Source organism: Tamandua tetradactyla, chromosome 21 (assembly GCF_023851605.1).
Source record: "Tamandua tetradactyla isolate mTamTet1 chromosome 21, mTamTet1.pri, whole genome shotgun sequence".
Taxonomy (NCBI): Eukaryota; Metazoa; Chordata; class Mammalia; order Pilosa; family Myrmecophagidae; genus Tamandua; species Tamandua tetradactyla.
The window spans coordinates 17,401,234-17,425,917 of NC_135347.1; the positions used below are offsets into that span (position 1 = coordinate 17,401,234).

At 39.9% G+C, this 24,684-nt stretch overlaps 1 protein-coding gene across 4 annotated transcripts in view; it reads left to right on the forward strand.

The window, feature by feature from the left end:
* Positions 1-4,768: 4,768 nt before the first annotated feature.
* Positions 4,769-24,684, forward strand: part of EPB41L4A (erythrocyte membrane protein band 4.1 like 4A) — a 322,974-nt gene continuing 303,058 nt past the window's right edge. For 3 of the 4 annotated variants that reach the window (XM_077138978.1, XM_077138975.1, XM_077138979.1), the window contains exon 1: positions 4,855-4,963. In XM_077138978.1, the coding sequence (XP_076995093.1) occupies positions 4,865-4,963 (99 nt within the window). In that variant the 5' untranslated portion in view covers positions 4,855-4,864. Of the gene's footprint in view, positions 4,964-24,684 lie in introns of all 4 variants that reach the window. The other variant, XM_077138974.1, reaches the window with a different exon arrangement.

Sequence of the window (24,684 nt, forward strand, 5' to 3'; positions counted from 1 at the left end):
ATCAGTATCACCTGGAAAACTTGTTAGAAATACAAATCCTCAGGCTCATTCCAGACCCACCAAATCAGAAACTCTGGGGGTGGGGCCAGAAATCTGTGTTTTAACAAGTCCTCTTGGTGACTTCAATATACTACTTGAAAGTATCTGAGGACTTAAATTATTTACTTATTTACTGTCAGTGTCTTCAAGGTATTTTCTTAAGTTACCATTAACTTTCTGAAGTTTGGAGAATGTACGATATAAAAAGATGATAGAAGACATGAACTGTTTAAGTGTATTTTCCTTAAGAGAATATAGGGCTGAGAAAAGAATTCTGGGTCTGGCATTTACATGTTTCAGCAAGGGGTGGGTGTGGGTCCATTTATGTAAAATGAAATCTCTTTCTTTCTTAGATCTGGGCTCCTGCAGCCCTTTACAGATGGTTTATATGTTTCCATAGAATTGCATCTATTCAGAATTTATCATTTGTTTCATCTACATAGGCTTTTATGACAAAATGTCACCTTGACCAAAGAAAATATTAAAAAAAAAATCCCTAACAAGAGATCAAAGACTTTGACACAAGGCTTCAGAGACTATTTGAAAGTTGACAAGTTGAAAACTATATGATTTTCCTGAAAAAAAAAAAAAGTGTTGGAATAGTATATTATTGTTTCTCTGAATTGGCAGAGAAAATTTTTCTCCAATATCCTATATAAGTCTGGAGAAACTGCCAAGCTGGGATCTAAAATGGTTGTATAAACTTACATTCCTACCGGCACTGTAAGAAAGTTCTTGTCCTCTACCTTCACCAACACTTTATATGGTCAACCTTTTAAATTTTAACCATTCTGATGGCTGTGTAGTGGTATCTCATGGTTGTTTAATCTGAGTTCCCTAATGACTGATGTTAAGCAACTTTTCACATGTTTATATGCCATTTGTATTTTCGGAACCAGACTTTATAATACTTTTCCCTTCAAAAGCAATGAAAGTTTATGACATACAAAGACTTGTACACAAATGTTTCCAGCAGCTTTATTTGTAAGAGCCCCAAAACTAGAAACAACCTGTTTTAGTTTCCTAGGCTGTTTAAAGCATGTATCATGAAATGGTTCACCTTGAACAATAGGAGTTTATTAGCTTACAGTTTTGAGGTGGAGAAAATATCCCAATCGAGGCATCATAAAGGTGATTCTTTTTTCTTAAAGACCAGCTGTTGGTGATCCTTGGCTCCTCTGCTACATGCCAAGGTAATGGTGGCCTTTTGCTGGTCTCTCCCTTCTTTTCCAGGTTTCTGTGATTTCAGCTTCTTGCCTCCATGGCTTTTTTTTTCTTAAAGGACTCCAGTAAGAGTATTAAGACTCATCCTGAATGAGGTGGGTCACACCTTATCTAAAGTAGCCTCATCAAAAGATCCTACTTACAATGGGTTTATAAACCACAAGAATGGATTAGATTTAAGGACATGTTTTTCTGGGGTTACATACAATTTCAGATTATTACACAACCCAAATGAACGGTAAGCTAATTATGGCATATATACACAATGGAATACTATTGAGCAATGCGAAGGAATCAACTATGGATACCCACAACATGGATGAATCTCAAAATAATTATGTTGAGTGAGAGAATCGGACTCCCCCCCGCCAAAAAAAGCTTACATTATTTAACTCCATTTATATAAAATGCTACAAAATGCAGATAATTTATAGTGACAGAAAGCAGATTAATGGTTGCAGGGAGGTGAAGTGTGGGGAGGAGCAAAAGATTACAAAGGTGCTGGAGTAATCTTTGGAGGTGATCATTTTATGGGTATATACATATGTCAAAATTTACCAAATTATATACTTTAAATACAGCAGTTTATTGGATGCCAATTATAATTCAAAAAAGCTGTTAAAAAAAACAAAACAAAACTGGGGGATGCTTTAATTTCATGTTAAACAGATATTTTTCTTTCTCCAGTTCCATAAAGAAATGAAGAGAATGCCTTACTCAGGAGGTGCTGTTTTATGTACATGGCTTCACACCTTTACTTAACGCCTTTCTTTGTGAGAAGTGTGGAGCAAAATTCCTATTTCCACCCCTAACACCTACACTTTCAGTTACTACTAGAGGTAAAAAATAATCTAACAAAGGACCACAAAACAGGTGGTAGCAAAACCCAAAATGCGGGAAACAAATGATGATGCTTAGAATGTCTGTGTTTTTGCAAGGGTGGATGCCTCCTATTTGATATTGTGGTAAAGTCTGTAAATTTGTCATGAAATCTTTCAATAACATTTGGTAATTGGTGTCAGGAACATTATATTACATAAAAGAAAAGCCTCCAGAAAGAGAGAAGCTAAAATACATAATAATAAAGTGTCAGCCCATGTCTTGAAGAGCCGTGGAAAACTTTGACAATAAAACCCAACGCTAGATGCACAATTTGTTCAGAAATTCAAAACCAGTTCCAATTTTACAGAAAGCCTGGAAGAAAAATAGTGGTGGGATTCACAGCTTTTGGTAAACTTCATGCTAAGCATGGCAAGTTTATTTCACACTTTGCAGTTTGTGCAGATTCACTGTTTAGATAGGGCGGGGACAGCAGGGAGTGAGGCTTACAATAGAACACGCTTTTGGGAAATCACTATGGAAGTAAACTGTCTCCAAATTTGCACATTGTTCATTTGAATTCTACAGTACTTTGGAAGCCAGTTTTTTTTTTTTTTTTTTTACAGTGTTAACACCCTAGGTTTTAAACAATGTTTTGCGCTTTGGCTATTCAGCAAAGAGGGAACTCATGAAGTCAAAGCTTTTACTATTTAAAAAATTTTTTTGAGAAAAATCTTCACACACATACTTTCTATACATGGCGCACAATCAATGACTCACAATATCATCACATAGTTGTGTATTCATCACCGATTATATTTTAGAACAACTGCATCACTCCAGAAAAAGAAATAAGAAAAAAGAAAAAACTCATATGTACTATACCTTACCTCTCCCTCTCGTTGACCACTAGTGTTTCCATCTACCCAACTTATTTAACCCTTTTTCCCTTCTATTATTTATTTATATCCATGTTTTTCACTCAAATGTCCATACCCTGGATATAAGGAACATCAGACACAAGGTTCTCACAATCACACAGTTACACTGTAAACGTTATATCTTTATACAATCGTCTTCGAGAATCTCGGCTATTGGAACACAGTTCAACAGTTTCAGGTATTTCCCTATAGCCTCTTACTTTCTAATACCCAGTATAGAGTGGAGAGTCTTCTGCAAGGTCTACCGTCAACCCTGTCCCGTGTTCTTCCCTTGTGACTACTCTAACTTCGACTTGCTAACCTGCGGTTGGTTCACTGCTAGAAAGCACGGACTGCACCTGCTCCCAAGGCCAGCGAGGCTCTGCCTCATCCACAGCTTGGCCTCTGTTGCCCGTGCACGGACACGAGGACCCAGCAGGGGTCACTGCAGCCTCAAAGCTATTGTGCCCGCCGGCCCTGGACACTGCCGGTGGCTCAGAGGGCGTGGGACGGGGAGCGCTGAAAGCCGGAGACCGAGCAAGACTGAGCCTTGCCTTCCCGGATTCAGCTTCCCGGTCTCCCGGGGAAACGGAAACAGCGCGCAGGGCCCAAACCCCCGACAGCCGCTTGGCTCGGGGGCAACACGCAGGTCCTCACGCAGACCTGCCCGTACCGGGCCCCTCGGACAACCTGGACTCCGCCTTCCGTCCCCAGCTGAGACCCCGCCAGAAGCGGCGCCCCCTACCTGGTCCACCCGGCGGGGATTTCTTCCAGGCTTTTTGCCGACGCCCGGGCCTGGCCCAGCCCAGCCGCACCTGGTCTGCTCTCGCCCGGGGCGCCACCCATTGCGCCGCCTTGAGAACTTTCCCTGGAGCCTCCACGGCCTGGTGCACCCGCGCCCGCAAGCCAGCCCGTCGCGTTCCCAGCCTGGGCGTGCGCTTCTCCTCACGCTCACAGGTTCTCCTACCCTGCGCTTTCCCGACTCCCCTGGAGCAGCAGCGTTCCGCCTCCGCGGCAGGGCATGCCCTGAGAGAGTGCCTAAACCTAGACACACACAGCCTCCCGCGATGAGCTCGGGGGACACCAGACGGGAGCCGCGCCCCGCGACGAGCTGACCTCCCCTCGCCGGTCTCAGTAAGGAGCAGACTGCCGTTCCCCGCCCTCCTCGAGTTTCTCGCTGCTGGTGGCTTGCGGGGGGAGGGTGGGTGGACGATTAGCGGACTGCGTGACGACTCTCGTCACTGTCCCCGAGCCCCTGGCTGGGGCTTCGTGGATACTTCTGACACAAAAGAAAAGCCGACCCCTCCCCATTCGGCGGGCCAGGCCGGGGGTTGCGGGGCGGGGTCGGAGCTGGAAGTGCGCGCTCGCTGGGGACTCGGAAGGCGGAGGGAGGACGCCGGGCCGCGGCCGAGCTCGGGTCGAGCGCGGGTGGAGGGGGCTGCAGACTTCCGAGGGGCTTCCAAGTGCGGGGAGGGCCTCGAGCTCTTGCCCCTCCCTTTTCTTGCCTCTTGCCCCCATTGCCAGGCGACTTTTGTCTTCCCCAGGACTGCGGGAGGGGCCGTAGAGCCCCCGCCTTCGGAGGAGTGGGAGCCGCAGGATGCGCGGGGACGCGCCGCCGCCCTTTGCGCCCAGTTCCTCCGGCGCTTCCCCGGAGGCTGCCGGGCTCTGACTCTCCCAGGCTTCTGCCCTCCCTTGCCTCCTTACCGTGCGGCGGCGGCTCGGACCCGGGCCCCGCCGGGAGCTGCTCCTCTTGCTCTGGCCACCGCGCGGACCGTAAATTAACGCCTCGCGCTTGAGGGGAGGGGACGGCTCGGAGCTTCAGTCGCAGCTTTCTCTCTTCACTGGGGACGGTCTCAGCAGACATGGGCTGTTTCTGCGCTGTTCCGGAAGAATTTTACTGTGAAGTTTTGCTCCTGGATGAATCCAAGTTAACCCTCACCACCCAGCAGCAAGGCATCAAGGTAGGCGCTGGCCCGGGGCTCGTAACGGGGGTCTGAAGCCGGCCGGGGTCGGGGGTCTGCGGCTTTGTCTGAGAGCTGTCACCGGATGGGGCCGGCGACTGCGTCTCCGCGCGGTGGGGAGGACAGGCGGCGGACCCCTGCTCTCAGGTGGCGAGTGGACGTACCGCGGTGGGTTAACTGTGTGATCCTTCATAAAGCAAAGTAAGTTTGACGTCTCAGAGGTTGCTCCACGCACCAGCTCGCAGCTGCAAGCCACTGTCCTGCAGCGGCGACGAGACTAGAACTCTTTCCCACATCGGTTTCCTCCTAAAGCATCTAAGCCCCTCCGCCCCCCGCACTACCAAAAGAGGTGCAGAATTGAATATACGTGCTCTCTTCACCCAGTTGTGAAGGCTTGATTTCCCTAGGCTTGGTTGGAGGCATTTTTCTTGATGGTGTCATTGGGGAAGTAAACTAGTTCTCTCGCTGAACACATTTATTGAGTTGTGATTGTGCTGCCTGGTTTATTGTTGGGTAGTGCCACGTTTGGGCTGAAAATAGTTTCCCTTTTCACAAGCTAACTGGTTTTATACCCACGTTAAGTAAACTTCCCTCAAAGTGACTCAGTAATAACTCTGCTTCTGTTTGTAGGCCATTAAAACACTATGACTACTGTTAATCTAAAGAACCCAACAAAAAAGGCTGTGCGAGCTTGCGGAGATCCACTTCCTTAATTTTAATAGGTACTTGAGTTTATAGTTGACAATCTGATAGATGCGCTTGCGCGTTTCCTTTGCCTTTGCAACAGGGTGATCTAGAGGTGATCAGAATCTCGAGCAGTTTGTTTTGTTACCCTTTCTCCTTCAGTTTTAAATTACGGAAGCCGTTTTAGATAACTCAGCAGCTGAGTCTGGTGAAGGGAAACCGCTCCTCTCTAATAGACCTGGCCCTCTGAGAAATCAGGTTCAGGCTGTCAAGTATCCTTTTCTGGTCTTGTCATTTCAGAAGTTATCCAATGGGGTTGGTAGACCCTTGGCATTTCCGAGGGTGAATCCGTGAATAGATACCACTTTTCCATAGCTTTGTGAACACTAGAGTAACTGCTTGGCGACATGCTCTAGCTTTGATATTGTCACTACTGTTGCATTCTACTTCTGCAGAAAAGAGGGCAAACATTGTGGAATAAAGCTTGGAGATTAAGTTAACCCTTTCCTTTAGGGAAATTGTTTGATTATTGTTTCCCTAGTTAGTATAATATGCATAAATAAATCAAAGTCTCATTTAGTGTGTTCTTTTAAGACCAACAAAATGGATTTTTTTTTTGTGGAGGGTGTTCATTTTATATTTTCTGCTTTTCTTTATGTTCCAGAAGAAAACATTCTCCCCCCCCCCAAATCAAATCACTGAAGAGTTTTCTTAAGCAAGATGTGGTAATATTCTTTGGGGTGCTGTGTGAATAAAATAGGCAAAAATCATGAAAACGTCTTAAGTACTTGACAATGCATAGATACTCTTTGGTTTGGGGACACGTGTGTTAGAAGATGACTGATGATCCAATACTAAAACAACAAAGAAATCCTTCTGAAGTGCAAAATCTAAAGTCGTCTGGAGTGTGAGCTTCCTATTTAATCATGAAAGCCAGCCCCTGTCAGCTGTGGAGCATGTACATTATTCCGTCAAGAGAGCTGCCAAGGCTTGAGATCAAATGGAATAATTTTGTCAAAGAAACATGAATCAAAAATCCTGATCCATAATTATTTTTAAAACCCCATAGTGCTTATCTCTTGTTTTACAAATAGGTTGAAAATTGGTGAGTTATTCAAAGGAAATAGCAACTTTATAATACTGTTATTTTGGAGAAATGCCATGTAGCTAAACAATCATTTAAGCAGGCTTTTGTTGGAAGTAATAATCACTTTGCAACAGGCTTGGCCTGTTTGGGTGTCACAAAAGCATGCCACAATTATTTTGATGGCCATATGTGTGACACAGGTGTTGTCTGCTGAAGTTAACAACATTATCTCTAACTATCATGCTACCATGAAATATATGTATTAAGCACCTATCTACTTGTGGTATGTATTAAATTAGGCACACATGGGTATTTATAAATGGCGTAATATATGAAAAAGCATCTTACATGTAAATGGTATTCAAACATTGAATGGGTATATAATTGTTTCTTCTGTACATGTCATTTTCTTTAAATTTCCCCCAAACTTTCTATTAAATATTGTGGTATATAGGTCCAATTAATGTATATTGCCTTAATTAGATAAAAATTAACTGCTACTTTTAGTTAGAAAAAGAAATAGTTAACAATTTGAAGTTCATAGCCAGTAACTACTGTTGTTGGTGCTCCTCCACAGTAGACTTGATAAGTTTGATTATCACTAATTGAATTCAAAGTTAACTTTGTGATGTCTAGATTAGCCCTTTTTCTCCCTGAAATTAAAATAGAAAAATCTTTATATTATGTTTTTTAAAGTATTCTCTAAGATTTATTTTGAACTACCTTTTTTTCCTATTCTAGCTTGTGTTAAATGAAGACAGTTAATTTTGCATTAAAATTATTCATGTTTCATCCTCAATAGAAGGGACTTTACTGATTCCTAATTGTTACTTAAGAATTTACTTGTATTTTATCACTTTTATAAAAATTCATTATTAGTTAGATGATGATTAATTAGGGTAAATTAAAGTAGAAGAAATATAAGAGAAGCACAGTAAAATACTTTTTCTGTGTACCATTTAAAAAAATTATTTGGGCTTAAATACCGAATTAAAGATCAAAAAGTGATGTCTAAAGTGATTTTCTGCAACTTAGATCAAAGTTTTTTATTGACTTAAAAAAATAGAAAATATGTTCCAGTGGAAAGTGTTTTAGCTTGAAGACCGTCATTATATGTCTTATGTGTTAAAATGAGGAGCATTTAAATGGAAAATAATATTCTTTTAAAAAACAACAGAAAAAAATGTAGCATCTTTGCATTCATATTAATGTTAAGTAGAAATTTGTGTTCCTAACTGTTGTACTTTTAGAAGTGCTTTAGGGACGACCTCACCTTGACAATCAGAAAGTCTTTTTCCTGCAGTTTGTAGTTTGAGCCCTAGCCAAGATTCTTTTTTTTAACATAGGCAGGCAACCTATCCAAGATTTTAAAACCTAAGTTTATATAAGCTGAAAGCTATTGTTGCATGTTAAGCCCCACAGTAGATTTTTAGTTGTTTGTTTTCTGTTGCTATCTCTGCTGTTTATTGAAGTAAGGATTTCTGCTATGGTTGATCTCTTCTTTTTTTTGAGTAATTTGTTCAGGGAGACTTTTGTTGTGTCTTTTGTAGTTCTTTATGCTGGGGTACATAGAGATTTTCTTTTTGTTCTCTTAGGAAGCAAAACTTGAATGTGGCTGAACCTACTCAAACTGCTTGTGAGATTATTTATCAGGGAAAAAATCACAAGATTGAGTTATAAATTTAGTGTTCAAAATTCCTGCTACAAATATGAAATAGACTTGTATTTTCATTTCAGCGGGACTTTAGTCCTCTGAGTAGAAATGAAATGAACACTGAGATGTTCATTTTCCCCTTGACGTATTTGACTAAATTAGTGAAACAAATATAGCCGCAAGATGGAAACTCTACTAACTTTTAAATGAATTTACCTCCTAGTCAGCCTGAGGTTTGTGAGGGAATATCATGAGTCAGTTTTGATGCTTTGATAAGCAACTTACTAATGAATTAAAAAAAACACCAAAACAATTATAAGGTGGGGGTTTATATTCGCTTTACTTCCCAAGGATTATAGTATATATATATATATAGTATATATTTCATGCAGTTTGGGCTGGTGAAGAAAATGTCTAAGATTGGAAGTAAGGGAAAAGCAGTAGTTCTTCACGGATTATATTAAGTAAACATGCAAATACCTTTATCTTTTGGTATTAATCACATAAGGTATGTAAGGACCTTGTAAACATAAATTGAAGCAAGTAATCACACCAGTATTTTTCTTAGTTTAAGAATGGCTGTGGGTGTTGGTCAGTTAGGAAATTAGATGGCACTAGAATAGAATGTTCTCCCTTCTCCACACTGCATTCAGATTTCTAAAACTCAAGGTTCTCAGATGAATCAGTATATAAAATGCAACTCAATTTTACAAGAAATTTTTTTCTGTTGAAAAAATTACTCAAAGTACCTTTAATCACCCAAAGTTTGAAAGTGATTTAAAAATCATATAAAGGCAAAAGCATTATTTGTTACTTTAAACAGCTAAGGTTTCCTCTAGTTGGTTATAATTTTCTTGGTTGATGGTGGACCAGACTTTTTGGTCTAGTTACACTGTTTTTGAATTCTGTAATGTAATGTGAAATTTGAACTAAACTTGAACTAATGCAGTGCTCTTGTTGCTTTTGCACATGGGTGACGATACAGTTAAATCTAAATTTTAGGGGCACAAACCCAGACTTTTTTTTAAAAAGGCATTTTAATGAGCAAGGGAAAGTAAAATAAACTAAATTACAAGTAAATTCCAGACTCTGCTTTTGATTGGCTTTATGAACATAGTTTCTTATTTTTATTAAGACACTTACAAGCAAGATAAGCAATTCATATCTTTTCTTTGATGGTTTATGTCAGTTGTGTCCCATAGACCAGACAGTTCTTTGTTGTGGAAGCTGTCCTGTTGTTGCAAGATAGTTACGTGTATCCCTGGCCTTACCCCCGAGATGTGAGTAGCAGCCCTCTCCTAATTGTGACAGCTGAAAATGTCTTCAGCCATTGTCAAATATCCCCTGATCAGTTAAATCATCCTTAACTTAGAACCACTGCCATAGAAGATACTAACTTCCTTTATTGTTAAGCCTTTGGTGCTCAGTCTTCTGCATTGGTACAGGTAATTTTGTAATGAATGCACCCCCCCTTCCCTTTATTCTTTTGGAAGGAGGAGCAGTGTACCTTATGTGCTAGTGAAAACAATATGGTATTGGTGTCTTTGACTTGCTTAATCTTATATTGGGAACAATACAATGAGGTGATCAAAAGTATGAGCTCTGGAGTCAGACCACCTGGCTCCACTGATTATTCACTAACCCTGGAAAATCTTCAGAGAAATACTTAACATTCTCTTAATCTCAGTTTTCTCATCTGTAAAATGGAGACAAATAATAGTGCTTACCTCATATATCTTAAGTTTCCTTGCATCCAGTAAGCTCTCTGCAAGTGTTAACTTTATTCTTTCTCCTCCTTTCCCCGTCCTCCCTTTCTTTTACATGCTCAGTCCTGTCTCCTAAGGTAAGGTCCATAGTTCTGTGACTTAGCGCCCTGTCTGATCTAGACCCTGGCTCCCAAATGATCTACCCCCTTGCTCTCTGGGCATGCAGGGCTGGTTATATGCCACTGACTGGCTTACTCTTTTGCCTTTCCCTAAGCACACACTCATCTGAACCATCCTTTAAGACTGGATTTGGTTGTGACATCCGCTAGAAAGCCTTTAACCCAATTTGCCCAGGTGTAGTTAAACTCTCCTGCACACTCACACACATCCCTGTTACAGTGCTTACCACATTACATGAATTATTTCTGAATGTGTCTGTCTCCTTCAGTAGCCTGTGAGCTCCTTCCTGTGAACCCCAACACCTACAATTGTGTACCTTCAATAGGCCATATTGAAAATCTTCTGGATAATGAGGAACCTTTGCCATTTTATTTTCACTAGAGAAGACCACGAAATAAAGTGAATCTCACTGTGAAAACCAGCTACCAAGATTCTCTAATTTTTATATTGAAGATGGGTAGAAAATGAGATGGTGCAGTAGACTGAGTGCCCACAGCATGTTAAAGAGCTGATTAGCAACTAATTCAGAAAATATGAATCACACCATTCTTTTTTTGGTACTCTAAGGGTAGCTATTGTCCTTCTCTCTCTCACTCTCTTTCTTTTTAAATATAATTTTCCCCTTCCAACTTGAGTTTTTTGGAAGAAGGACATATTTCAAGAATGGATAATGGATCCTCACACTTCAGTTAACTTTTCTTCCTGGTGTCCTATTCTTCAGATTGTCAAAGAACAGCGTTAGTTGATTTCACAGTCTGGGTTTATACAATCAGTAATCATCAGTGTGATTTATAAGCTTGCGGTCCCACCAGTTTCACTCTTGAAGCTGCAGAAACCTCATCTGATAATGCTCTATCTTAATGAAAGAGATAGTACCAACAAGATAAATTAAATGTTTGATATTTATGAACAGGTTATAAGTTTTTATCCCAATACAAAGTATACTTTTGTCTTCAGGCCTATTAATGTAAGTCAGAGATCAGATTTGCTGTGCCACTCTCAGAGACTGATTGCTGTGGCACATGCCAGGCTGATCCATGATACCCGGGATCATCCTGCTTTGGGTTGGGTGTTGGTTTATTAAATGCTGCTAGAATGCAGTATACCAGAAATGGAACGGCTTTTAGAAAGGGAATTTATATTACAAGTTTTCAGTTCTAAGGCCATAAAAATGTCCAAACTAAGGCATCCAGAGAAAGATACATTGATTCAAGAAAGGCCAATGTCTTTCACATGGGAAGGCACATGGCTGGTGTCTGCTGGTCCTTGTTCCTGGTTCCATTGCCTACAGCTTCTAATGCCAGTGGTTTCCTCTTTAAGCATCTGTGGGCCTTTACTTTAACTCCTCTGGGGCACAGTTCTGTGTTCTAGCTTGCTTAGCATCTCTTGGGAAGCCATATGGTGATATCTGCTGGGCTTTTCATCTCCAAACGTCTTCATCTCTGTTGGCTCTGAAACAACCATGTTTTCTCCAAAATGTCTTCCCTGTTAAAGGCCTCCAGTAAACTAATCAAGACCCACCTTGAATGGGTGGAGTCACATCTTCATCAATCATACCCACAACTGGGTGTGTCACATCTCCAAGGAAACAACCTAATTAAGTTTCCACCCTAAACAATAGGTCTGCCACCACAAGATTGGATAGGAAAGAGAACATGGCTTTTCTGGGGTACATAACAATTTCAGACCAGCGCAGGTTGTAATGAGTGTCTGCCTTTTGCTTCTGGGTTGTGGGTTTTGTTTCTAACTTTTGTATATTAACGATAACCAGGCATTTGTTATTACACGCTATAGGCATAGAATTGGTGTGTTAAGGTCACGAACCAGTCAGTTTAGTTTGTGACTCAGAAAGCCTGTACCTACAATTTGCAGAGCCTGTACCATTCTCAGAAATGTGGATTGTATCCCTGTGCCCTCTGAGCCATGTATCTATTTCCTTTTTATTTTTATTTTTGTAAAGTGAAACAGTCACTCTTCCTTAGTGCTACCTATTGTTAATTCTTTTCTCTGTAACTAAACACTCCTGCTAAGAGTTTCCCGGTAGGCTGAAATGGCTCTTCCAGAGACTCTCCTAATAATAACTGAAGACTTGGAAGGGCCAGGCAGTGGCTTCCCCACATGTCAGAATTTTGTTTTCAAGTGGACATGTCAAAAGGAAGTTGGAACAAGAGAGATTGTGGCAGGCAAGGGAAATAGAGAGGAGCTGAGTACTAGCCCACATGGACAATCACTCAAAGATCAGAGGGCAGGGGAGGAATCAGCAGACTGAAACTGAAGAGGGAATCAAATGCAGCAGCATATTGTTTAGAAATGACAGGTTCTGAACACATGAGAAAGCAGTTAGTGATGCAGAGAGTTCCCAACTTTGTGGAGATTGTGTTTCAAAAGTTGGTTAGAAAGTGCTTTGTTTAGAATAGAGTTTTCCATGCAAACAATGGCATGAGGAAGGGTCTAGTCCCCAGGCTAGTCCACATAAGACCCTGTCAGTTTTTTGATGATTCCAGTTCACTCTTTGCTGTTCATGCAGAGTAGGGTTGCAGAAGCAAATGTAGAGCCTCAGCTGCCTTAGTTGTCACTTGTCAAAATTGATTTTTATCAACCTTTGTCACTGTTCCCGACTTCGTCTAGGCCTTCAAACTTCACATGTGAGCCAGACTCCTCGCTGAGGTGCTCTATGGCCACCTTTAGTCTTTACCCTTTCGCTGACCTGACTCCACCTCATCATTCCTGGCTTTGTGAAAGGATTAGTGACTCTTTGACCCAGCCTCAGTTTTCTCATCTGTAAGTGAGGAGTGCAATACCTGCCTCATAGGATGACTGTGAGAATTTGTAGAAAGAATTTTAGGGATGTAGGGTGCTGAAAAAATGTTAGCTGTTAGTATGTATGATACATTTATTTCTGAATTCCAGTTTGAATGATCTGATCTCACATCTCTGCCCAAGGCTGCTGATGCTCTGAGGAGTGTGAGTGGCTTTAGAAGTGGGCAGCAGTGGTGACCAGTGTCAGCAGTTACCTGCTGCATCTACCAGTTTGTGCATCTACTCACACTGCTTCAGCTACCACTGGAATGCTGAAACTCCACTGGTCCAGACTTTTTTCCTCTTATCTGACCTGTATTTCTTGCAGCCTCCTGGATATCACACTAGATGCCTGATCTTATCATCACTAACCTTCTGGCATCCCTCCTGTCCCTATTTCGTCTACTCCCTTGACCGGCTTCTCTTCCTGAGCTCCCAAGTTTGGGTAATGCTGTCTCTGTCAGTGAAGATGGTTTGGTTCCCTGTTACAGAGATCCCACAGCAAACTGCGTCAACATGAAAAGTTTATCAGCTCATCCGTCAGGGAATCCAAGAGGAGGGAGAAGAGGTTCAGGGTAGGTGGATGACATCAAGGCCGCAGCGTCCCTCCGCTTCCTTGCTTTGCCATCGTGGGAGTCACTGTCATCCTTAGACCGTAGCAGATGGTTCAGTGGTTCTGGAGGTGACTCTGGAGATGATACCTATATGTGGCAACATATGAGAGAAGATTAGAGACTGTTTTCTTTTTTAGGAGGGAAGGCATTTTTTCGGAAGCCTCCACAAGACTTTCCCTTGTGTCTGTTAGCCAGAATGAGTCTTGTGACCATTCTTTTTTATTTTTATTAAAATTTTTTTTTTTTGCTTTTAAAAAGGGGAATTTAATAAGTTACAATTTACAGTTCTAAGGTCGTGAAAATGTCCTGATTAAATCAATTCTATAGAAATGTCCAATCTAAGGCATCCAGGGAAAGATCCCTTAATTCAAGAAGGCCAGTGAAGTTCAGGGTTTCTTTCTCAAGTGGAAAGGCGCATGGTGAACACAGCGTCTGCTGACTTCCTCTCCAGGCCTCTTGCTTCACAGAGCTCCCCCAGGGACATTCTTCTTCACTCCAAAGGTCACTAGTTGATGGACTCTGTCTCAGAATCTTGTGATTTTCTCTCTCATCGTTTTTTCCTGTTTCTGTGGCTCTCTCCTCATTCTCAAAAGGTACTCTCTCCAAAATAGAATGGGTGGAGACACGTCTCTGTCTAATCAAGTTTAAAACCCGCAATTGATTGAGTCGCATCTCTGTGGAGATAACCTAATCAAGTTTTTGGATAGGGATTAGAAGAAACCATTGCTCCCACAAGGTTGATTAGGATTAAAACATGGTTTTTCTAGGGTACATAAATCCTTTCAAACCAGCATAGTGACAATGAGCCATTTATTTTAAGTCAAGATGGAGGAATGAACCCCTTTGGGAAAGTTTGTATATGATTCAGGATGAAAAATCTTCCACTCTCAGAATTTGTGTAACAGGCTGTCCTGGGCCCAGCGATTGCCTTAGAAACGAGTATATTTCCTGGTGTATTGTGTTCCATACCTTGACCCTCAGTCTAAACTGAAATTGAAGTGACTTCTTTCTTGGAACCCCACCTGGGATGGCATTTGTGGCCATTCTTGAGCCAAAGGGAAATGGGATCACGTTTTGTGCAAACAGATTCTGAGAAGGGCTTAGTTGGGAAGGAAAGGTAGGGTATCCCAGGTGCTGTTGGCCACCTGCAGGGTCCCCTCTGATCCTTGGGGCAGACTTCAGGTGTTTTTATATTCTCCTTGACTTTCACATTCTTCCATGTCTTGAAACTCCCATCTCCTAAATATCTTCCAAATTGGTTTCTCCTCCTCTCTCTTCATTGCTGTTGCCCTAATTTAGCTTCTTCTCAGGTCTCAACTGGGCAGGTGCTCAGTAACCACTGCTTTGCCTCTAGCGATAATCTCTTGTGACTGCCTCTAGAGTCATCTTTCTGACCCGCTGCCTAGAAGCTTCAATGGCTCATTAGGTTCAGACTCCTTAGTGGGTTCTCAGGGCTCTTCTTAATCAGAACCCAGCCTCTTTTCTGATTTTCTTCTCCCACCGCTTCCTCATACCTGTCATGTGCTCTAGCCAGACTGAGTTGCTTCCTAGCTTTTGAATTCTCCACATTCCCTCTCACTCAGGTGTTTTTCTGACCTCCCTTTGGGGGAGACTTGGAGAGTCCTGTTTCTGCCCTTAATCAAGCCTTTATTTCATTGCAGTAGTTTCTGTACTTTCCTGCCTACCTGGCCATGAGGGGAATAAATAGAGTGTAGAGGAAAGGGCATGGGCCTTGGTCATAGATAAATCTGACTTCAAGTTTCCCTTCCATTTGTTAGAGGTTTGAAATTGGCCAAGTCATTTATCTACTTTGATCCTCTTTCCTCGTTTGTAAAATTAGGGTAAAGCTCTTCATCCTATCCTGTTTCATAGCCAGGATGCTCTATAAGAAACTCTGAGCTCTGTTCCTAATGAGTGATAGCTGTTGTATTATAGGAATGCCTTGAGGGAGGGGCTGGGTCTTTTTTATGGCATCTGTGGTCAAGCTCAGTTCTTTAGGAGTTGTAGGTTATCAGTGAATGAATATTGACTGGATGAATTAATCTGAATAAGAAAAAGTACCCCCATATCGACATAAGCTAATGAATTTGAGAAAGAAAATACAGGTCTCTCTCCTCTTCACTTTCTAGGCACCGTGTGTGAGTAGTGGACTTGCTTCACTCCTCAATTTCAAGTTTATTTAATTTCTAAAACCAGCTTTATTGAGATATAATTCACATGCCACACAATTCACTCTTTAAAAGTGTAAAATTCAGTGGTTTTTAGTATATTCACAGTCTTCTGCATCCATCACCAGCATCACTTGAAAAAGAAACCTGTACTCATATTCAGGAACAGTCCTTCTCCATTTCTCTCCAACCTCTCAAGCCCTACGCAATTGCTAATCTTTATGTCTTTATAAATTTGTATATTTTGGATTTTCGTGGAAGTGAACTATGTAATATATAGTCTTTTGTACCTGACTTCTTTCATTTGGAATAATTTCACGCTTCATCCACAATGTAGAGTATATCAGTACTTCATTCCTTTTTATTGTTGAATAATATTCCATTGTATGGATATGACATTTTACTTATTCATTCATCAGTTGATGTTCATTTGGGTTGTTTCCACCTTTTGCCTGTTATGAATAATGATGCTATGAAGATTTGTGTAGAAGTTTTGTGTCAACATATATTTTTATTTCTCTTGAATATACCTGGTATTGCAATTGGCGAGTCATGAGGAAACTATGTTTAACAGTTTGAGGAAATGCCAAGTTGTTTTCCAAACTGACTGAATCATTTTACATTTCCACCAGTGATTTATAAGGCCTCTGACATTCTTACCAACATTTGTTGTAATCTTTCTTTTTGATTATAACCATGCTTGTGGTTATGAAATGGTATCTCATTGTGGTTTTGATTTATATTTCCATGATGACTAATGATATTGAGCATCTTTTCTTGTGCTTTTTGGTCGTTTATGCATCTTTTTTAGAGAAATACCTGTTCAGATCCTTTGCCCATTGAATTTTATTTTTTACTATTGATTTGTAACAGTTTTTAAATATATTTTGAATACAAGTCCAAAATCAGATTTTAAATTTGTAAATATTTTCTCCCATTCTGTGAGTCATCTTTTCACTTTCTTGATGACATCAGTTGAAGTACGGAATTTTAAAATTTTGATGCAGTCCTACTTATCTGTTTTTCTCTTTTGTGACTTGTGCATTTGGTATCATATCTGAGAAACCATTGTCTAACTCAAGGTCATGAAGATTTATTCCCATATTTTCTTCTAAGAGTTTTTGATTTATGATCCATTCTTCAATCTTTTGCATGTAGATATCCAGTTTTCCCAGCACCATTTTTTAGAAAAACTGTTTTCCCATTGAATTGCCTTGGTAACCTTAAAAAAAAATCAATTGACCATAATTGTGAAGGTTTATATCTAGACTCTCAATTATATTGCCTTAATCTCCAGGTCTAACTTTATGCCTTTTGTTTCATTTTATGTGTTCTTTGGTAAGGTAAGTATGTAAAATTTAGCAGAGGAAACACTCCTAGTTAGAAGTTTGACATTTATTATTTTGAGAAAAATTTCCTGAAAGCTTCCTGAGGGCAGTGACATTATCTGTTTTACCCACTGTTGAATCTTCAAGAGCCTAGAAGAGGTGCCCATAAATATTTGTTAAAGGGCTGATTGAAGGATTGTTTTAGTCATGCTGTCACTATTGTTTTTACGACTTGAAACTGCTTGAATATTTCTGAAAACCTTTCTGTACAAGTTTGAGTATCACTATTAATGTTCTCTAAAGGATTTACCTCTAATACTTGCAGGCTCTTTCTGTAAATCACTTGGTGGGGGTGTGTGAAAAAGTGTGTTTGTGTTTATTTTATGACTAACTTTTTGGTAATTTTTGTAGGTAAAGATGTAGCACGTTAGAAAAATTATCATCATTCAGAAGCATATATGGTTTTCATCTTTTACCTTGAAACATATTGCAAAATTGCTGGAGATTTATCCTGAGCAATATAACATGACATATTTTCCTCCTAGGAATAATAATGTAGTTAGAAGAACACTTCGTAACACACACCCCTTCCTTCCCCTGTACCCCTGTGACTTCCTTTCAACCCTGAATTTCTGTGATTCCTGGCAAGATTGCAGGCTTAAGCCTAGGGAGCAGCTATAGTTTTATGGAATTTGATTAAAATCTCCTATGGCTGAGGGAAATTTTAGCGAGTTTTATTGGTATTGAAATTGGCATAATGTGGGCTTTACAATCTTGTCTGGATTGCACGTTTTAAAGTTGGTCGTATTCAAACACTTGGAAAATCCCAGTAGGTATGTAGGCTGCAGCAGCTTCCTTTGTGACAAGAATCTCAAGTGTGTAGAATCCAGACAATGCCTTAGTATGACAAAAATCTTTCAGGAGAGCTTATTTCTGTTTGTCATTGCTTTTTCCTGCCAGTCACTCATTCTTTTGCTCGGTAGTTCAACTACCAAACCTCCTTGTTGTTACATGTCTCCAGTTAATCATTCCCAGTATGCTCCCTGAAAATATAGCAGCAATCCAGGGAGAGAGTGTGGGAAAGATGACAAGACTGGATTTTGCTTATAATAGAAAGTTAAACCTGGAATGGACATTAGCAATCATCTAATCCAGTCCCCACTTTATATAGCTGAGACCTTTCGAGGAGCAGTGATTTGCCATTGCCCAGACAAGATAACCTTGTCTCTTGGTTTCCCATCTGGTCCTTTTCTCAAACTCATCCCCTCTTCTCTCCAACCACCCTGATTCTTTGCAGAAGGGTGGAAAGGCTGAGATGTGATTATAAAGAAAGGCATTAGAATTAATTTAAAATTGTTTAAGTTTACTGCCAATCCCATCTCCTCCACTGTCCCCCAACTTTTTATTTTGAAATCATTTTGTGTTAAAAAAATCCTTAATTTTGAGATAATATCAAAAGTATAGTATAGTTGCAAAAATGATACAAAACATACAGAGAACTCCAGTATACCCCTCATCCAGATACTCTGATCTACCAAATTTTAATGTTTTGTCATACTTATCCTTTCTCTTTTTCTCTCCTTCCCTGTCTCTCTCCCTTCTTTTTCTTCCCTTTCTTTCTTTCTGTCTATAATTTATTTAATCTTCTAAACATTTGAGAGTAAGTTGTATATATCATGTTTCTCGATTACTTAATACTACCATGTACATTTCTTAAGAATAAGGATATTCACTTATATAGCCACTTTATGTCCAGTTATCAAGTTCAAGAAATTTAGCATTGATTGAAAGATTACAGTCTATATTCCAATTTTTTCACATGTCCCCATAAAATGACCTCGTGAGTCTTCTCCATTATTGGATTTAGTCCAGGATCATGTATTACATTTATTGCATTGTCTATTTGCTCTTTTTCTTTAATTGTGGGAATATATATGTAACATATACTTCCCCATCTCAACCATTCCCAAGCCTTCCATTTTGTGGTATTAATCACATTCACAGTTTTGTGCTATCCTCACCACCATTCATTACCAAAACATTCCCATGACCCAAATAAAAACTCTACACCCATTATGCGTGAAATCTCATTCCCCTCTGAACTGCCCTCCGTAACCGGTACTCTGCCTTCCAGTCTTTATGAAAATACATATTCTAGCTATTTCTGTATAAATGGATCTTACAGCGTCTGTCCCTTTGGGTTTGACTTAGTTCACTCAACATGATGACTTCAAGATTCATTTATATAGTAGTATGTACCAGAACAGCATTCCTTTTTAAGGTTTAGTAATATTCCATTGTATGGCTATACTACCTTTTGTTTGTCACTGATGGATTTTTCGGTCCCTTTTGTGTTTTGGCTCTTGTAACTAATGCTTCCATGAACATTGATGTACAAATAATCTGTTCACTTCTCTGCTTTCAGTGCTTCTGGATATATAATTAGAAGTGAGATTGCCAGGTCATAATTCTGTGTTTAACTTTTTGAGGAACCACCAAATTGCTTTCCACAGTGGTTGCATCATTTTACAGTTTCACCAAGAGTTTACTAAGGTTCTTTTCTGCATCCTCTCCAGCAGTTGTTATTTTCTCTCTCTCTCTCCTTTTTTTTTTTTGAAACAGAGAACATGCTTATTATCTGTGTAAAGAAGTTGTGACCCTGGAATATAGTCCTTATTAGCTTTATTGAATGTTTTAAAGGAGTACAAAAGAAAAGTTATATTCAGGTTGAGAAGAAGCTAAATAGGGCAAAACTTTGAGAGAAGAATAAAGTGCTGCTTTCCTTTTGAACCTGTGTTAGAACCTAGTTGATGCACCAAGTATTCCAGTTTTTGAGTTCTGTTGAGGTCTCCAAACAATACAAGTGAGCAGGCCTCATTCATTTACACTTTTATAAGTCTGAGTATATTTCTAACTTTTTTATATCAAACCAATAGCTTACATTTAATTGTGTCAACTTTATACCTCGCCGAACTTATTTCATTATTTTGGCTGTTTGTGTTCTTTTCCCATATTTCTTTTGAATTTATTTTATTACATTTAATTGCCTCCTCCAGGATTCTAGGTCTTTGCTGTTCAGTATTGTAAGTTGCATACTTGTAACTTGAAATACATGTTGCATACTTGCCAGCCATATGTGGCTATTACATTTAAATTAATTAAATTTAATTAAAACAAAAAAATTGTGTTCTTCAGTACCACTGCCCAAATTTCAAATGTCCATTAGCTGCAAGTACCTATCGGCTCTATGTAATGGGCTGGATAAATACAGAACATTATCTTCATTGCAGAAAGTACCATTAGACACATTGATCTGGATTTTAGATATTTCTTCTATTTTCTTTTTTTATAAATGATTTATTTTTTGCTCCACTCAATTAATTCCCTTCTGTCTTTCCTCAAATGATGTTTTACTGTATTTCTTTTAACTTCTTAAGGTAGGGGGTTAATATCATAAAATTATTTATTTTATTTAATATAAGTATTTTTAACAGTTAAGGCCAATAATTTTCCTGGAAATATTGGTTTAGCTTTGTAATTTTGGCAATTTTATGTAATGTATGAAACTCTTATTTTTTTCAGGGTGTGAATTTTAAAAATTTGTGCCAAGTTTATTGAGGAGAGCTTTCTTCTGTTAATTTTCAGTTTCTAGATTATATTTTCTGTTTGTCACTATTTTATGGTTTTATTTCCTTTTGAATAGGGAATATTGGTTATCCTTTTCAAATTTTTTAGGTTTTCCTTCATCTTATTTTATGAACTATTTGTTTCTCAGGTCCATGAGCTCTTAGATCTTCTGTTTTGAATGTGATATTCTCATACATACATTTGTTGAATAACTGTGGAATTCATTCTGTTTTTTTTTTTGAGAAAGCAATAAGGATTTATAGTGTTAAAACAAGTAAGAGACCCAAGCATAACAGATGATAAATAAGGTAAGTAGGTCTTAACATAGAAATGAAAGAGATCACAAAAGGATACTATTAGCTACTATAGACCAAAAAACTAGGGAATTTAGATGAAATGGAAAACTTCCCAGAAACACATGAATGAACAACACTGGAAATAGAAGAAACAGAAGACCTCAAAAAAAAAAAGAACAATCGTGAGTAAAGATCATAAATCAATATTCAAAAATCTCCCAGCAAAGAAAAGCCTAGGATCAGATGACTTTACAGGTGAATTCCAAAAGTATTCCAATAAGAATATCAGTCCTGCTCAAACTGCTCAGAAAATTGGGGAGTGAATGCTACACGACTAATTCTATGAAGCCAACATCACCCCGACACCAAAGCCAGACAGAAACACCACAAGAAAACTCCAGACCAATCTCTCCAACGAGCAGATGAAAAAAATCTCCAACACAACATTTACAGGTTGACTCCAACCGCACATTGAAAGAACCGCACACCATGATCAAGTGGGTCCTACCCAGGTATGAAAGGGAGGCTCAACACAAGAAAATCAATTAATATAATACACCATGCCATAGATCAAAGGGGAAAAACCACAGGATCATCCCAGCAGAAGTGGAAAAGACACTTGGCAAAATCAAACATCCCCTCTTGACCCCAAAAGACAGGAATCAAAGGAAACGCCCCCAGCACCACAAAGGGTATACATGAAAAACTGACAGCTGACACCGTCCTCAATGGGAAAAGACTGAAAGCTTTCCCTCCAAGGTCTGGAACAAGACAGGGATGCTCACTGTCAGCATTGCCAACCACCATTGTGCTGGAAATTCAACCCAGAGCAACCAGGCAAGAAAAAGAAACAAAAGGCATCCAACTAGAAAGGAAGAAGCAAAACCCTCACTCTCTGCAGACGACATGATCCTATATTTAGAAAATTTTGAAAAAAAACCATGATAAAACTACTTAAGCTAATAAGTTCAGCTACTAGCAAGCACATGTCGAGGAAAAGAAGCAGGCTCCATGATGCCATGCAGTACAAGCTTTATTGAGAACTTTCAAGAAGATGGCACAATAGGAGAGGCTGAGTTTACCCTAGCTTTGTGCGACAATGAGAGAAGGGACAGAAAAACCACCAGGACAGCAGTTCCAGGGTGCGAGTGACCAGAGAGGGTTTTCTACCCTATATAGGGAGACCCTGAAGGAGAAAGTAGAGAAATTGGGTGGAAAGGATGGGGTGTGTTTGCTCAGTCATGATTCCAGTCTGACCTCGCAGCTGGCTTGGGAGATCTCTCCTCTCAACTCTGCAAGCTGGGACTTCCTGTTGGTAACTTGGAAGCTAACAGACTTGCTTTCTTTGTGTCCAAAGACCATTTATATGGAGTACAGTGTCTGTTCTCCACCCCTGAGACAAGCTGCCATGGGTGCCTGTATTTGTTCGGCAGAGACTGTGGGGCTGTCCCCCAGCGGGGAGGGAGAGACACAGAGTGGTGCAGGTCTGACAACCAGCCAGTGAAAGAGATTTGTTTGGGGTCCTGATACCACTCTCCTTCCCCCACAGGGGACTAGAGATCTCAGTTTTGTGTAGATGGAGAGGTGAGGCAGAGGAAGCTGGCCGAGAATTGTATGCTGTGACTAACCACCAGATGTTTCTAGATTGACTGTGAGCAGGGGAAGATGAAATACCCAATCCTATAGCCCAAGGTTATCCCAAGTGAGTCTGGGGGACATCAGATTCATTGGACATATGAGCAGAAAGCCCTAGTTGGAATTAACATTGGGTGTCCATTCAGCTCAGCCAGAACCTGCAGTCCAGGAGAGGTAGGCCTTAGAAGAAGAGGTGGCTCAGGAGTGCCATCTGCACTTTTCCTGGCACTTCTTTTGCAGGGGGAAGATCAGGTTCTCAGGATGGTAGTAGAGGGGGAGGGGTTCCCCAGGGAGTAAGGAAGTATACAATTTGTAGTTTTCAACCTATTTAGCCATGGGGAATATGCAGAAGTGCCCTGAAGTTGAAAGTGATCCTCACAGTGGCCATCTTATCTCCGTTGTGGCCAGCTTGCGCATCCCAGCTGTTGCTCCTTTTATCATTCTTCTCTCTATTTTTAATAACAGCCATTCTAGTGGATATGAAGTGGTATCCCCAATTTACATTTCCCTAATGGCTACTGATGTTGAGCATCTTTTCATGTGTTTACTGCCCATTTGTATATCTTCTTTTGAGAATGTGTATTAAAATTCTTTGCCACGAATAGTTACACTCAGAGAGCCTCTTTTGTTACTCAGATGTGGCCTCTTTCTCTAAGCAAATTTGGCAGGTTAACTCACTGCCTTCCCCCTACATGGGACATGACTCCTAGGTGTGTAAATCTCCCTAGCATCCTGAGACAGGACTCCCCAGGATGAGCCTGGTACTGGCATTGTGGGAGTGAGAAAGCCTTCTTGACCAAAAGAAGGAAGAGAAATGAAACAAAATAATGTTTCAGTGCTTGAGAGATTTCAAAAGGAGTTGAGAGATCATTCTGGAGGTTATTCTTATGCGGTATTTAGATATCCCTTTTCAGTTTTTGGTGTATGGAGTAGCTAGAGGGAAATACCTGAAACTGTGGAACTGTAATTCAATAACCTTGATTCTTGAAGATGATTGAATGACTATACAGCTTTAAAGGTACGTCCCTGTGATTGTGAAACCTTGAGACCGACACTGCCATTAGCCAGTGTATGGACAGATGAGTAAGAAAAAAACAAGACAAAAAGATAAGCAATAGAGGGATGTTTGGGGTATGGAATGTTTTGGGTGTTCCTTTTTACTTTTATTTTTATTCTTACTTTTGATTTTCAAATAATGAAAATGTTCAAAATGGATTGTAATGATAACTACAGCTAGCTATATGACGATACTGTGAACCACTGACTGTATACTTTGGATGATTGTATGGATGTTGAATATCTAATATATCTCAATAAAAAATAAATTCTTTGCCCATTTTGTCTTTTTTGTTGTTGTTGTTGAGTTTTAGGAGTTATATATTCTGGATATTAAGTCTTTATCAGATATTTGGGTTTCCAAGTATTTTCTCCTGTTCTGTTGGTATCGTTTCCTCTGAAGTCTTTATAGACCTGATTACCTGCTGCCATCTTGGCACTTGGATTTGTGATCTCCCTGTTAGGTTATGTGAGGGATATATCCTTCAGTTGTACTGGAGATTACTTATGTGGAATTTCTTTTCAGAATGATGCTTATTGTATTATATTTATTTTTTTGGCCTTTTTGAAAATTATTATTTATCTAAAAGGTCTAGGGTAATTGATTTAGTGTTGTAGTTTTAAGGCTTGTATCACTCAGCAAGTCTTTCATTGGTTTTTATTTTGTAAAGCCTTTAACTTGAGTCTTCTAGCTTCAATCTGAATATCCCTCTAGGGAAGAAAATTAAAAACTGATTAGTGACCCTTCTTAATACCCAAGAGAGGAAATCAGGAAGATAAAATTGCTTTCTTTGAAAGGTTTCAGATGAGCCAGTCGTCATGAGGCTAATAGATCTTTTCCCTTGATAACGATTATTCTGCGCTTCTGCTGTTTACCAGGGCACTTG